Source organism: Triticum aestivum, chromosome 3B (assembly GCF_018294505.1).
Source record: "Triticum aestivum cultivar Chinese Spring chromosome 3B, IWGSC CS RefSeq v2.1, whole genome shotgun sequence".
NCBI classification, from domain to species: domain Eukaryota; kingdom Viridiplantae; phylum Streptophyta; class Magnoliopsida; order Poales; family Poaceae; genus Triticum; species Triticum aestivum.
This window is the reverse complement of record NC_057801.1, coordinates 820182303-820196949: the sequence shown is the minus strand read 5'-3', so window position 1 is coordinate 820196949 and position 14647 is coordinate 820182303. Positions and strand designations below refer to the sequence as shown.

The following is a 14647-nucleotide window of genomic DNA, read 5'->3' as shown; positions in this document are numbered from 1 at the left end:
CGGAATCTGAGCCATCCAGATATGCATCGAGATGTGAAAATGAGCCATACACTGGAAACGGTTGTTAGCGGCTGAGACGACGCACGTTGGCTCGCTAACGCACGATGACGCTCCTGTACTCTGAATAGGCGTCTGGTTGGGACGATGTGGTCCGTTTGCATGGCCCACGTGTAAGGTCAAAAAATGGATGCGTGGTGGGTCATCGTGTGCAGTAGTTCTCATCTTCTGTTTCCTGTGGCAGCGGTAAGCATATTCTTTTATCAAGGGAGGAGTGGTGTTGCTCTAGGTAAGGCAGTGAGGAGCTAGGTGGCGGCAATGGGGAGCTATGACGTCGAAGCACTACTGCAGGGAGCGCCGCCGGTGCATAGATCATGAAGACGCCTTGGTCATGGCAACGGACTTCCTAATCACCCCAGTGGCCAGGTAAATCTAGATTTATCTCCCCAAGCTGCAACCGGAGGTTAAAGCATTCGATCTAGCGCATTGCAGCTTTGATTTGTTGATGAACTCCATTAAAGGTTACCTATTTTCATGGATGAGGCATGCAGTGTTTCCATTTTAATGGAAATGGTCCAAGGTGAAGGTCCAGCGGAAGTTCATTCTGGAGGCAGATCTAGATGGGGAATATATGATGCAGGCATTAGTGGTGGTTGGGGGTTCAGTTGTAAGTGTGGAGGAGGCCAGCTCATTAGTGCTGCATACGGCGAGCAAACTAGTATTGATGCCGGGGGGAGGGGGGTACTGTTTTTTATTATAGTGAGAGTGCAGGAGATAACGCAGATATGATTGAGCAGGTTGACGCCCAGAGGAAAAAGCAGCCAACCATGGAATCTCTAACTACGGACTAAGGAGAGAGTCGGGATTCATTGAATTTTGTTCGTCGATACCCTCCATATTCCTGAAACATATTTTTTTGTGCAATTGGGGTGGAAGGTAACAAAATTTCATTGAATTTTGTTCGTCGGTACCCTCCATATTCCTGAAACATATTTTTTTGGTGCAATTGGTTGACTGTCTGAATTATCAAAATTGCGATTGTCATAAAACAAAAATGATTGAATGGCATGATTGTGGTTGAAGATGTCTAGTTATAAGAATTGATAAAAATTGAATACAGCATAGCAGTCCAAACATTATTTCCAAACAATTTGTAAAATCCTTACTCCTTAGTGAATTTACTGTTGCCAACCAGGGTCAGAGTTGGAAACATCCACCAGACAGGGGGCCATGCCCAGATCGAGTTGGCACGCAAATGAAGACGATCTGCAGGTATGCTGATAAGCTAGGTACTAATGTGATGGAACCTGAGATTGGCTTGACTCGGGGTGGCTTATGATTTCTACAACCTTAATTCATGGGAACTTGGATTTGGTATAAGATACAGAAAGAGCCGGCTAAATGCTGAGAAGACCAAATGCAAGCAGGAAGTTGTCTGTGGTTGCTCGACAAGTGATGAATTTTTGTTATATGATGACAACCAATTTAGATTATCTTGTTCTGGTTTGCATTTGTTATCTTTCTGGTATAAGATTTATCCCCTCCGTAACCCTAGCCGCGTGCTTTGTAGCAGGCGGACCCACCTGGACCGGGCTCGCCCCACCACCTGGTCCCGCCATGGCGCGTGTCCAGGGTGCAAGCCTGAGTACCCCAGGGTCGGAAGTCCTCTGTGGTACACGGGACGAGCTGAGCGATACATGAACACGCCCCACGACCACCGTCCCCGACGCATCGGCGTCAGCCCGCGTCGCCAGCGGCGGAGATCGGCGGCCATGGTCGGCATGGGGGAAGGGGGAGGGAGAGAAGAGATGGTGGAAGGAGAGACTGTTAACCCGATTCTGGTAAATCAATGGAGCCTGTTGTATATGAGTAGGCCCGCCGGACGCCATGAAAGTCCTAGTGTGGAACTATCGGGGTTTGGGGTTGACCTCAACAGTAGAACTTTCTGTGAAACAAAAAAGCGAGCACCTACTGTCAAGAAGTTGAGATGGAGTTTAGGCTTTTTTAATGGCGTAGCAGTGAGCTGTAATTGAAGAAATGGAGGTTTGGCTCTCTGGTGAAGAGGTGAAATTGAGGTTGAACTCAAACCTTTCTCTCAGTACCATATGGATATGTACATTCATGAAGATGGAAGAAAATGGAGGTTTTTCGGAGCGCTTTGTTCCATCTTGAGGCAGGGGGTCCAATTTCCCCCTATGTCTATCCTATGTGTTGAGGGTTTTCAGGGCTGCTAAAGCAGGAACAGGAAGCGAGGAGGATTAACGGTACTAAATTTGGTTCTCAAGGCCCCCATGTTACTCATCTTCTCTTTGCCAATGACAGCCTAGTTTTCCTAGAAGCAACTCAAGAAAGCATGCTAAGATTAAGAACAGTTTTACAGAGGTATGAGGCGAGCTCTGGTCAGCGGGTTAACCTGTAGAAATCCTCCATTTTCTTTGGACCTAGCGCGCAAGAAGAGTCAAAACCATATTGAAAGAAGTGAGTGGGGTGGGATGTGAAGCCCTCAACGAAAAGTATCTTGGATTGCCTACCATGGTTGGTAGATCAAAACATGGAGCATTTAGACACGTCCTAGAAAGGGCATCGAATAAAGTCCAAGGTTGCAAAGGTCAACGACTATCGAAAGCGGGGAAGGATATATTAGTGAAGTCGATCCTGCAAGCCGTCCCAGCATATACAATGAGTAGTTTTGCCTTCACCAAATCTATTTGTAAACAACTCACCTTTGTTATGTCCAAATTTTGGTGGGGATCAAGCAAGGGACAACAGAAGGTTCACTGGATCAACTGGGAGAAGATGGCAAGGCATAAATGTTTGGGCGGTGTAGGCTTCAGAGAAATGGAGGCCTTTAACCAGGTGCTGTTGGCTAGACAGGGATGGAGAATGCTAACATGCCCTGATACTCTGTCTGCAAGAGTGTTAAAAGCTAGATATTTCAAGCACATTAGTTTTCTTCAAGCCGCAAAAAACTGCAGGAGATGACTACCGAGCGTGGAACTGGACAGGGATGGGGAATTGGGCAGGAAATGACTACCTAGCGTGGAATTACACATCTAATGGTATTTTCTCTGTCAAATCTGCATACAAAGGTAGGAGGTTTAATGATTTGGTGGTACATTTGGCCAGGAAGGGTGGATCTTCATCTTATGCACACAAGGGATGGCTTAATTTATGGAGTTGTGATGTCCCGGGTAAAATGAAGATCCATGCATGGCAGGTTGCCCATCTGAGTGTGGCGATCGGAGCCGAGTTGGCTAGAAGAAAGATTAAGCTCAATGTAAAATGCCCCTACTGCTGCAGCGAATAATCTTTCATACATTGCTTTTGGGATTGCTGTTATGTGAAGGAAGCTTGGTTGGAGCTGGAGCATCTCTGGAACAAAAAATGGCCACTACTTTCTGAAAAGAGCAGAGAAGGACGAGACCAGATGAGTTGGATGTTGAACCTCTTCCAGGTTTTATCAACGGATGACCTCCCCTTAATCCAGTAAGGTTGCAAATCGCATGGATATCTATCATGCGTGCCTTGAATCAATGGTTAAAACTAATTGAGGTGATGTGGCTTAAGGAGAAGCTAGAGAATTCCTAGTAGTTGGGGTCCTCAAATTAGATATAGTAGATTAGAATGTTATATGAGCTGTGGCGGGAGAGAAATTCTGCCTCTAGAGGTGAACCTGTGCAAAATCCAAAGGAAGTGGCTAGAAGAGCCAGTGCACTTGCTACTGAATGAACCCAAATTAAATCAGCATATGTTTCCTCCAGAGTGCATACTAATGGGAGATGGTCTCCTCCCCTCATGCTCTTGCCGGTGATGATTCACGGCGAGCGCCTGGTGGTCCTCTTGGATACGGACTCCACACATAACTTCCTGCCTGAGGCTACCATGCGCCGCTTAGCGCTTCAACCGACGGGCGGGGAGCAACTTCGGGTCACGATGGCTAACGGCGACCGCCTCCGGTGTCATGGGCTGGCACGGAACGTGCCCATCACTATCGGCGACGAGCACTTCACCATCACGTGCGCGGGCATCGACTTGGGCTGTTTCGACTTCATTCTCAGCGTCGACTTCTTGCGGACCCTTGGTCCCATCCTCTGGATTTTCGACGCCCTGACGATGACCTTCTGGCGCCAGGGTCGCCGCGTCCGGTGGGAGGGTGTGGGTGGCGCCTCTCCGGCGACGCCGCAGCTTCAGTTGGCCGCGGCTGCCACCGAGCTCGAGCATCCCTTGCTGGATCACCTCCTGCAGCAGCACCGCGACCTCTTCGACGAGCCTCAGGGCCTTGCGCCAGCCCGGGTGTATGATCACTGCATTCATCTCCTGCCGGGCACGGCGCCAGTTGCAGTGCGCCCCTACCGCTATCCCTAGTTGCAGAAGAACGAGCTGGAGCGGCAGTGCGTGCTCATGCTCGCCTTGGGCATCATCCGGATTTCCACGTCGCCGTTTTCGGCGCCGGTCCTCCTCGCCCGCAAGTCGGACAACACGTGGAGCTTCTGCATCGACTACCGCGCTCTTAATGCCTTGACGCTCAAGGACAAGTTTCCTATTCTGGTGGTCGACGAGCTCCTGGACGAGCTCCATGGGGCGCGTTTCTTCACCAAGCTCGACCTCCGATCGGGCTACCACCAGGTGCGGATGCACCCGGACGATGTCGCCAAGATGGCGTTTCAAACTCATCACGGCCACTTCAAGTTCTTGGTGATGCCTTTTGGCCTCTCCAACACCCCGGCGACCTTCCAGGCTCTGATGAACGACGTCCTCCACCCCTACTTGCATCGGTTTGTGCTCGTTTTCTTCGATGACATTCTTATCTACAACGCCTCGTGGGCGAAGCACCTTCAACACGTCGCCATCGTCTTCAACGAGCTTCGGGCACACCATCTTCATCTTAAGCGCTCGAAGTGCTCGTTCGGGACGCCTTCAGTCGCCTACGTCGACCACGTCATCTCGGCCGAGGGGGTTGCTATGGACGCCGACAAGGTGGCGGCCGTCGCGGCCTAGCCGACACCGAACTCACCGCGGGCTCTTCGCGGCTTCCTGGGCCTCGCGGGGTACTACCGGAAATTTATCCGGGAGTTCGGCCTCATCGCGTCACCGCTCACGCGTCTGCTGCGCCGCGACGCCTTTGCCTGGGATGAGGAGGCGACGGCGGCGTTCGAGGCCCTCAAGGAGGCCCTCACGACGGGGCCCGTTCTTCAGATGACGGATTTCCACCGCCCGTTTGTGGTGGACTGCGACGCCTCTGGTCCGGGGTTCATCTCCGTCCTTCATCAGGGCGATGGCCCTCTCGCCTTCTTCAACATGGTCTTCGCCGCGCGCCATCTTAAGCTTGCGGCTTATGAGCAGGAGCTCATTGGCTTGGTGCAGGTTGTGCGCTCGTTCCGGATTCGCACGGATGACTACAGCCTCAAGTTCTTATTGGACCAGAGGTTGTCTACCGTGCCGCAGCATCAGTGGATCAGCAAGCTCTTTGGCTTTGACTTCACCGTCGAGTATCGTCCGGGCGGCCTTAACAATGTGGCCGACGCCCTGGCCGCGACGCGGACCACGACCCCACCGTCGGCGACTCCGAGGGGGCGATGCTATGCATCCGCACAGGGCCCTCTTTCGCCCTCTTCGCCGACATCCGACGAACCACCGCGGCCGCGCCGGACGCTCTGCTCCTTCTGCAGAGGCTTGCTGCGGGCAACCTGGAGGAGCCGTGGCACCTCGCCGATGGCCTCCTCCTGCATGGGCGTCGTATCTTCGTGCCAACGCACGACGACCTCCGTCATCAGGTTCTGCTGCTGGCCCACTCGGCCGGCCACGAGGGTGTGCAGAAAACCCTACATCGTCTCCGCACCGACTTCTATATCCCCGGTGATCGGGCCCTGGTCCGGGACTGGGTGCGGTCTTGTGTGACATGCCAGCGCAACAAGACAGAGATACTATGGCTGGCTGGTCTGCTACAGCCCTTGGAGGTGTCGTCTCAGGTCTGGGCGGATATCTCCATGGACTTCATCAAGGGCCTCCCCAAGGTGGGCAGCAAGTCCGGCATCCTCACGGTGGTCGACCGCTTCTCCAAGTATGCTCACTTCATCGCGCTCGGCCATCCCTACACTGCCGCGTCCATGGCCCATGCCTTCTTCGACAGCATCGTCCGCCTCCACGGGTTTCCCGCTTCGATCGTCAGCGATCGGGACCCGGTGTTCACGAGCATGTCTGGCGCGATCTCTTCTGGTTGGCGGGCGTGAAGCTCCGCCTGAGCACGGCCTTCCATCCTTAGACGGACGGCCAGTCCGAGGTCGTCAACAAGGTGATTGCCATGTACTTACGTTGTGTCACAGGTGATCGTCCTCGCGCTTGGGTGGATTGGTTCGCATGGGCAGAGTACTGCTACAACACCTCCTATCACTCCACCCTGCGCGCCACGCCATTTGAAGTGGTCTACGGCCGCCCCCCTCCGCCCACCTACCGGTTGACCCGGCGACGGCTCGGACGGAGGCGGCGGGCGATCTTCTTCGCAGCCGCGACGAGATGCTTGCGGAGGTTCGGCAGCGCCTCATTCAGGCCCAGCAGCTGGCCAAGCACTACTACGACTGCCACCATCGCGAGGCTGAGTTCGCGGTGGGCGATTGGGTGTGGTTGCGTCTTCTTCACCGCTCTACGCAGTCCCTAGACCCATGCGCGAAGCGCAAGCTGGGCCCTCACTACGCCGGGCCCTTTGCCATCTTGGAGCGCATCGAGAAGGTGACCTACCGCCTTCAGCTTCCGGCCGATGCTCGCATCCAGGACGTCTTCCATGTGGGGCTGCTAAAGCCCTTTCGTGGGGAGCCCCCGGCGGCCACCCCCGCGCTTCCTCCGACCTCCGACGGGCGCCTCCTTCCGGGACCCGAGAAGGTGTTGCAGGCCAAGCTACGTCGCAGGGTGTGGTACGTGTTGATCCAGTGGGCTGGCCTTCCGGAGGAGGAGGCTACTTGGGAGCAGTGCGACGAGTTCCGCCAACACTACCCAAACTTCCAGCTCGAGGACGAGTTGTTTGCGCAGGCGGGGAGAGATGTTATGACCGGGGTAACTTATACCCGTAGGAGGCCCACCGGGCAGGTTTAGTTAGGGGCTTAGCCCACAAGTTATCTTATTTTCGTGGTTATATAAACAAGCTGTAAGACTCTTTTTCAGATTAAGCAATAAGACAATTCTATTGCCCGGCTCCCAGAGGAGCCGGAACCCTAAACCCTAGCCGCCTCCTCTCACCACCGCCGCCTCCTCCACGCGCACGACGGCGCCCAGCCGCCGGCGGACGCGTGCTCACCCGCGCCCTACTCCCTCCTTCCCCTACAATCTCCGGCCTAGACCCGGTAGAACCCTAGCTCCTACCAACATGACAAAGATGTCAAGAAAAATATCATGTAATGGTCTCTAACCAAGGCCACTTAGGCCTTTTCCACTGATGTAATCCAGACTTCATGGCACTCAACATACATAGAAGGGTTTATCTAGAAAACATGGCAGGTTTACCTGAATCATACTGTGAGGACCTCCAGCAAAACACCCACTGTACTGCTCAATCCGGTTCACAACAGAAGCGATTTCTGGTTCATCAGGCAGCAGGGAAGCAACTTTAGAAGGTACCAGCAGATTTATGGGGTGACGGCAAACAAGGCAAACGGATGGCGAAAGACAGTTCGAGAAAGGAGTTACCGTGAATTGCAGGTCAGTGATCGAGCTTCTTCAGATCATCTTGAAATTTAGTCTTTAGCTTCTCCCTCTTAGTCACAAGCCAGACTCGTCCAACATTCAGGCAAAAGACGATCTTAGCAGGTATTTCGAACTTCTCAAGCCTTTCTGCTTTTGTGCCCTGCACAGTTGGAACACATTGCATTAGACAACAGACAAGAGCACTGCAAACAGGGCAGGTGAATTGTGAATCTGCTGCTGGCATGAAGAGTACTTAAATAGGATATTGTTATCATGAACAATAATACAGAACATAGCTTAGGACAATGCAATATCTTCGTTTCAATCATAAAACTTGAGTTTTGCACCTAATTTGCTACAAGTCTGCAGAACCTCAGTCCACAGGGTCATATTTATCAGCAACACAGTTGCCCACAACTGAAACCAGACAGAACACAGTAACATGCCCAAAAAAAACACTCAGATGCACGCTATTGTGCAGTAGACTGTGGTAAGGCAGGCTGTGGTGCCTGGGAAATCGGCATGGGTTAAGGGCGCGAGGGAGGAAAACAGGGATGAGACAACAGAGTAATTCCTGCTTACCACTAACTGATGTTTGGCTGAGTTTTGACGTTGGGTCGCCAAGCCTATCACAACCCTCCTCCTTTACCCGGACTTGGGACCAGCTATACTGAGACAACATAGGCGGAGTTAGATCCAGACATGCATTATAGCATTTTATTAGTGATCATACTCCCTCCGTCCCAAAATAAGTGTCGCTGACTTAGTACAAAGTTGTACTAAGTCAGCGACACTAACTGCTCACGAGGTCCTGTTCCAGAAAGAACTTCTAAAAGGCTGATTACCATGTAACCGCTAAAATGAGGCCACACACCCATACCGGCTACATAATTTGAATAAACTAGAGAACTATATCCTGTGAACTGTTAAGTATATTATATCTCCTCTTCCTATCAAATCGGTCTTTTGGGATAGGCAGTTAGATGACTATATCTTAACATGGAATCAGACCAAAGGTCTTGGGGTTCAAGTCTTGGTCCCCGCATTTCCCCAATCATTTATCCACGTCGGGCATGGGGAGAGGGGTAGATATATTATATCTTCTCTTCCTATCAGATCTGCCTTTTGGGATAGATGGTTAGATGACTACATCTTCAACATATACGAGTATTTTATGCGCCCTAATTAAGCAAGAACTGAACTAATGTTTAATTCTTCGACCCAGTGCCTGGGGGCAGCCACCGTCATCATCGCTGTCATACTGCCAAGATCCAGGGTCAGCTCTACTAGTCCATATCAGTTGGGAAATATTTGGATTTTCCTATCGGTATTAATTAAGAAGGCTCTGCATACAAGGTGTACCATAATAGTTAACATTATACAAGATGCCAACCGTTTTTATCCTAAGATCCTTCCCCTTCGGCCGTGACGAATGCTGACCACTGGCTGCCCCCCAGAAGGTTGTACCACAATATACTAGCATACATCACATCATTACAATCTGCAACTGCCATGGCCAAAAACTCAGAAGTATGCAGTGGTATTATATTGTCAGCTAAACCAGATACTGTTAAGACCCTGGTTGCACCCATTCAAATGTACAAAATGTGCTTTTGTACACCAGAGAAGTTGGTTAAACTGATAGCTAACCTAGTTTGGTGATATATCATATGAAGGGAACATTGACATAATCAATTTGCGATCAAATCTAACCTTTGATAGAGACTGCTGGACCTCCTTAATTGCTTGATCATTATGACACAGCTGCTCAATGTCTTTGTAGCTTATCCCTGAATTTTGAGCCCACTTCTTCAAGGCCTGGTGTGGTGAAACTACCAGTGCAACACAGTAAGTATGAAATGGATCAGCATAGGCCATGATACTCTCCACATAATTGCTTGTATGTAGAGCTGGTTCAAACTGCAGAGAGAGAGAGAGAGTTAATTACTCAGCAAACAGAATGCTCATAACTTGGCCCAATTTATAAGCAAGCCTTGCCAAGAGATATATATTCTCCATGTTGGAGGTTTACTATGTATTTTTCCCTGTCGATGATCTCAATGCATCCATCAGGACGGAGCTGGCCGATATCTCCAGTGTAAAACCAGCATATTCCTCTCACGTCCACCTGAGGGACACACGACACAATCGTGAAGTGAAAAACATAAATGCATTCAGTGACTGCAGATTTGGAGATAATCACCTTATACACCTCATCTGTTTTTGCTTCATTGTTGAAATAACCGTTTGTTATACTGTAACCACCAATGATAACTTCTCCACGGGGCATTGGAGAATCAGAATTCCTATAACCGCCTTTTCCGATGAAATAAGCTGCACCCATTTGATAAAAGAGGTTAGAGTAGACATTATGGTCTTGAAGTTTTAAGTTTCCAAAAAATCATCACAAAACTCATTAATACAGTTCATGTAAAAACATGTGAACCTACAAGATTTCATGGAAAAAGATGATCAACTGTAGCAAGCAGCAACATAAGAAGAAAAGCTGAATGAATAGTACTTTAAAGTGTTTATAACTTGCTCTTATGTAATGGTGCAGTCATTTTATTCTGGTATGCAGCACTATTTTGGCTATGGTTAATTACCTTGAATTTCCAGGAACACGGACATGAGAGTTGGCCGCATTAAAAGACAATGTTGTCAAGTGTTTCAGTTGTTTAAGTGTGGTGGCCTCAACAGGTTCATCCTCAATGTAGATAGCATGCTTAAGACCATGCAACTTTGAACTGACTGCAGGCAGCTTCTTAAGTTGTTTTTTGAATCATAAATCGAAGTGGAAACCTGTGTCTGAAATTCGACATAAGAAAATATATCAGATGTAGGAGCAACAGTTACATGGTTCTTTCTTGAAAGTTTGCACTTGTAACTGGTAAATCTTTCTATCTTGGATCACATCAATAAACTAGCAAGTTAAAATCAGGAAAAACATGAGAACTCCCTTCATTTCAATACATCAGCCTACCATGGGCACAGACAAAAGGACGCACCAAATCTAAGAGGAAATTAGCAAAAAAAAAAACTTTAAAAAATTGTTTCACTATGCAATTCTACGGCGTATAACAGCCGGTTAAAGTTCAAGGCTTTGAATATAGCAGCATGATGATGATGATGATGATGATGATGATGATGATGATGATGATGATGATATACTTCAATTAAGTTAACGGACTAACATGGATGGGTGCAACTTTCTAGCTGGACATAATAGTTGTCTTGACAATCTGGTCTTATTAATATATGAGCATAGAGTAACAATGTAACATAATCTCTCAACTCAAATAATGTTGCAGAAGCCAATTTACCAAGAATTGTCTCTCATAATTGACATAGCTCAATTAGTTAGGTGTGACTACAGTATATCAACAACTGAGTTCCAATTGTACTCTACTAGCCTCTGATAGACATTTCAGTCTTATCCACTGGATTTATTTCTAAGAAAAAATTGAAGCGCTGCTGTTGCAACTCTTAGGACATTGTATTGTGCAAGTATGTGAAAATAATAGAACTGCTTCATTAGACTGATCTAGATAAATTAATAGGAGTTCCTCAAACAAATCTAAAAGAGTTCAACTCTGTTATATTTTCAGAGGTGAAGTAGCATTTCATTTGAAATATGCCAACACTCCTCCTATATACAGTACATGGCAACGAAGCCAATATAAAAATCAAGTGCTCATCTCTAACCAAGGGCACTTACGCCATTTCCACCGATGTAATCCAGACAGCAAGGCACTCAATAATGTAGAAGCGTTTATCCAGAAGACATGGCAGGTATGCCTGAATCATACTGTGAGTAACTCCAGCAAAATGGCCATTGTACTGCTCGATCAAGTTCACGACAGGAGTGTACTGCTCGATCCAGTTCACGACAGGAGTGTACTGCTCGATCCAGTTCACGACAGGAGCGATTTCTGGTTCATCACACAGCAGGGAAGCAACTTCAGAAAGTACCAGCAGAATTATGGGGCGGCAAGAAACATAGCAATCCGATGGCCGAAGGACAGATCCATGCAGCCACACCGCCACGACGCAATGTCCTGTATACAAACAATAACATGCGACAGTGTTAGCAGAAGGGGGCTTTTGTTCATCAGGAGTCTAGGGATCAAAATGTCCGCCGGCAGTCGAATTAACCAGCAGCGCAGACACCGCACCAAGTCTAGAATCTAACTGAAGTAAGAAAATAAGTGTATAGTCATGTGAGGTTGAGCATTTATTTTGACAAAGAACATTCAGAGTTGAGCAGGTAAAACAAGGCAGATCTGGCACCAGCAATTGACATGGCCATGACTCAAACACTGCACGAGTTAATGCAGTAGACCTACATGGACAAGCTTCTTAAGTTCCACAAGCGCACATGGTCCATAAATATAACATAATGTCCATGAGCACAAGGCACATGGAATTTACGAACAAATCTGATCGGAACTGCAAACCCCTACAATATGAAGCGCGACATGGCAAAAGCGAGATGTCCCACAACAAATTGACATCAAATCTTCCCTCAACATAGCACAATAGCTAAGAAACTATCAGAGCTAAGCTATCCACTCCGAATCTGCACACTACAACGCCGTATCTGTATCCGAGACGCAGCGCAACATTTCAGCCAACCCGAACGCAAGCCCCGCATCGCGATGAAGCTAGCCACATGGACACGAAATCAAGGAACCAAATCGAGCGCACGAGCGCGCGGCGGCGCACGCAGCAGCCCAGGCGCAAACGCGGTCGCAGAAACCTAGCGGTTGGAGAGAGGGGGGATGGGGGCGGAATGGTGGTGCAGGCGGCAAACTGGTACTTACCGCAGAACCAGTGGGAGCAGTTGGCCTGGTGGGGAACGGAGATGTCGAAGCCGCGGCATTGTACCCTACTAGTTAGGTGTGACTGAAGTATATCAACAACCAAGTTTCAACTGTACCCTACTACCCTCTGATAGACATTTGAGTCTCAATACCTGGATTCATTTTGAAAGCAAATTCGAAGGGTTACTGTTGCAACTTTTAGGACATTGGACTGAACAAGTGTGCGGAGATAATAGAACTGCTTCTATAGACTGATCTAGATAAATTAACAGTATTTCATCAAACAAATCTAAAATAGTACAACTCTGTTTAGTTATATTTTGAGAGATGAAGTAACATTTCATTTGAAAATGTCCAAAATTTATATATGAGAAAGAAGACAAGGAAAAAAATCATGTACTGATCTCTAACCAAGTGCACTTAGGCCTTTTCCACTGATGTAATCCAGACTGCAATGGCACTTAGTATAGGTAGAAGGGTCTATCCAGAAGACATGGCAGGTATACCTGAATCATACTGTGAGGTACTCCAGCAAAACGGCCATTGTACTGCTCAATTCGGTTCATGACAGGAGCGATTTCCGGCTCATCACGCAGCAGGGAAGCAACTTCGGAAGGTACCAGCAGCATTATGGGGCGACGCAAACAGGGAAATTGGATGGCCGCAGGACAGACCCATGTAGCCACAACCCCACGATGCAATGTCCTGTACACAAACAAATGACAATGTCAGCAGTGAGAATTTGTGTTCATCAATAGTCCAGGAGGACCAAAACGTTCGCCAGCAGCCCAAAACACAACCCCGAGTTGAGCATCAAACCAAAGTAAGCAAAGCAGCCTAATTGAGCATTCCAGTACCAGCAACTGACATTGCCATGGACTCCAACATATTGCACGAATTAATGCATTAGACTTACATGGACAAGCATCTATAGTTCCACAAGCGCGCATGGTCCATACATATAACATAATGTCTACGAATGGCCAAACATGCCACATCACAATTACAAGCCACGGTGGTGCGCGCATAGCAGAGGCACCACCAACCAAACAATCCGCACGGAATTTATGAACAAACGCTCGCCACCCCCCATGGCCAAATGTGTGTCCCCGAACAAACCGGCATGAAATCCTCCCCCAAAATAGCACAATAGCTAAGCTACTACCGGAACGAAGCAATCCGTTTCAAATCGGCACACCACAACGCTGATCCGTACCCGCGTCCAACGAGAGGCAGCGAAACATTTCAACCCAACGCGAACGCAAGCCCCGCATCGCGACGAAGCATATACGCCGCCGATGCGAAATCGAGGAGCCAAATCGAGCGCGCGCGGGCGCGGCGGCGCACGGAGCAGCCCAGGCGCGGACGCGGCCGGTGAGACATACCTGGCGGGCGGAGGGGTAGGAGGGGAAAGGCGAGCTGGTGGTTACCGCAGAACCAGTGGGAGCAGTTGGCCTGGTGGGGGACGGATAAGTCGACGCCGCGGCACACGGCGCAGCGCGCGCCGACGGGAGGGGCCGCGGAGGCGGAGCCCGGGGACATCTCGAGACGGCACCCTCCTCTCGAACCTTCTAGAAACATCTGGAGCTCGGGGGGATTTCCGCCTAGTGCTGGGAGGCGAGGCGAGGGCAGTACCGGGAGGCGGCGTAGCGAGGGTGAGTGGGATGGCCACGGGGTGGTGAGTGGCGTGGCGGGTTAACAGGTCTTCCCAGCTATGTTCTTTTAGGGTGTGTTTGGTTGTCCGTATTATCTCCAACCAAATCGAGTTTGGGTTAGAAACGTGTTTGATTGCAAATAAAGTATTTGCACGAACCTTAAAGCAGCTCAGAGCCTGGCTCAAATTGTGTGGGGATGGCGGGAGTTGGAAATTGGATGAGACAGGATGGCGCCAAATCTAGCCTCACCACACCCCCCCCCTCCCTCACTTACTCGGTAACCACTAGCTTTAGGATAGGCACTTCCTCTGTTTTTAGCTTCGGCGGCGGCTATGAGAGATCTGTACAAGCGGTGGTGGCGGACGTGGCAACAACACTCTCTGGCGGCAGGAGCTGCTTCTCCCCTTCCTTTGGGCCAACGTTTGGTCGTCCTCGACTGAGCAATGCCCCCCTTCGTCGTCGTCGTCGTCTTTGAAGCCGGTAAGCAACATAGAACCC

The 14647-nt window shown here is 49.4% G+C and overlaps 1 protein-coding gene across 2 annotated transcripts in view; it reads right to left on the bottom strand.

Moving 5' to 3' along the window:
• The window catches only part of LOC123072645 (long chain acyl-CoA synthetase 8), a 19794-nt gene extending 5617 nt beyond the window's left edge, over positions 1-14177 (bottom strand). Inside the window, exons 1-10 of one of the 2 annotated variants that reach the window (XM_044496248.1) lie at positions 13925-14177; positions 13001-13199; positions 12495-12646; positions 11390-11729; positions 10278-10479; positions 9875-10005; positions 9704-9799; positions 9385-9591; positions 7675-7831; positions 7492-7565 (exon numbers count right to left, since the gene is read on the bottom strand). In XM_044496248.1, the coding sequence (XP_044352183.1) occupies positions 7688-7831; positions 9385-9591; positions 9704-9799; positions 9875-10005; positions 10278-10317 (618 nt within the window). In that variant the 5' untranslated portion in view covers positions 10318-10479; positions 11390-11729; positions 12495-12646; positions 13001-13199; positions 13925-14177 and the 3' untranslated portion in view covers positions 7492-7565; positions 7675-7687. Of the gene's footprint in view, positions 1-7491; positions 7566-7674; positions 7832-8985; positions 9179-9384; positions 9592-9703; positions 9800-9874; positions 10006-10277; positions 10480-11389; positions 11730-12494; positions 12647-13000; positions 13200-13924 lie in introns of those variants that run through there. The other variant, XM_044496249.1, reaches the window with a different exon arrangement.
• Positions 14178-14647: the final 470 nt, after the last annotated feature.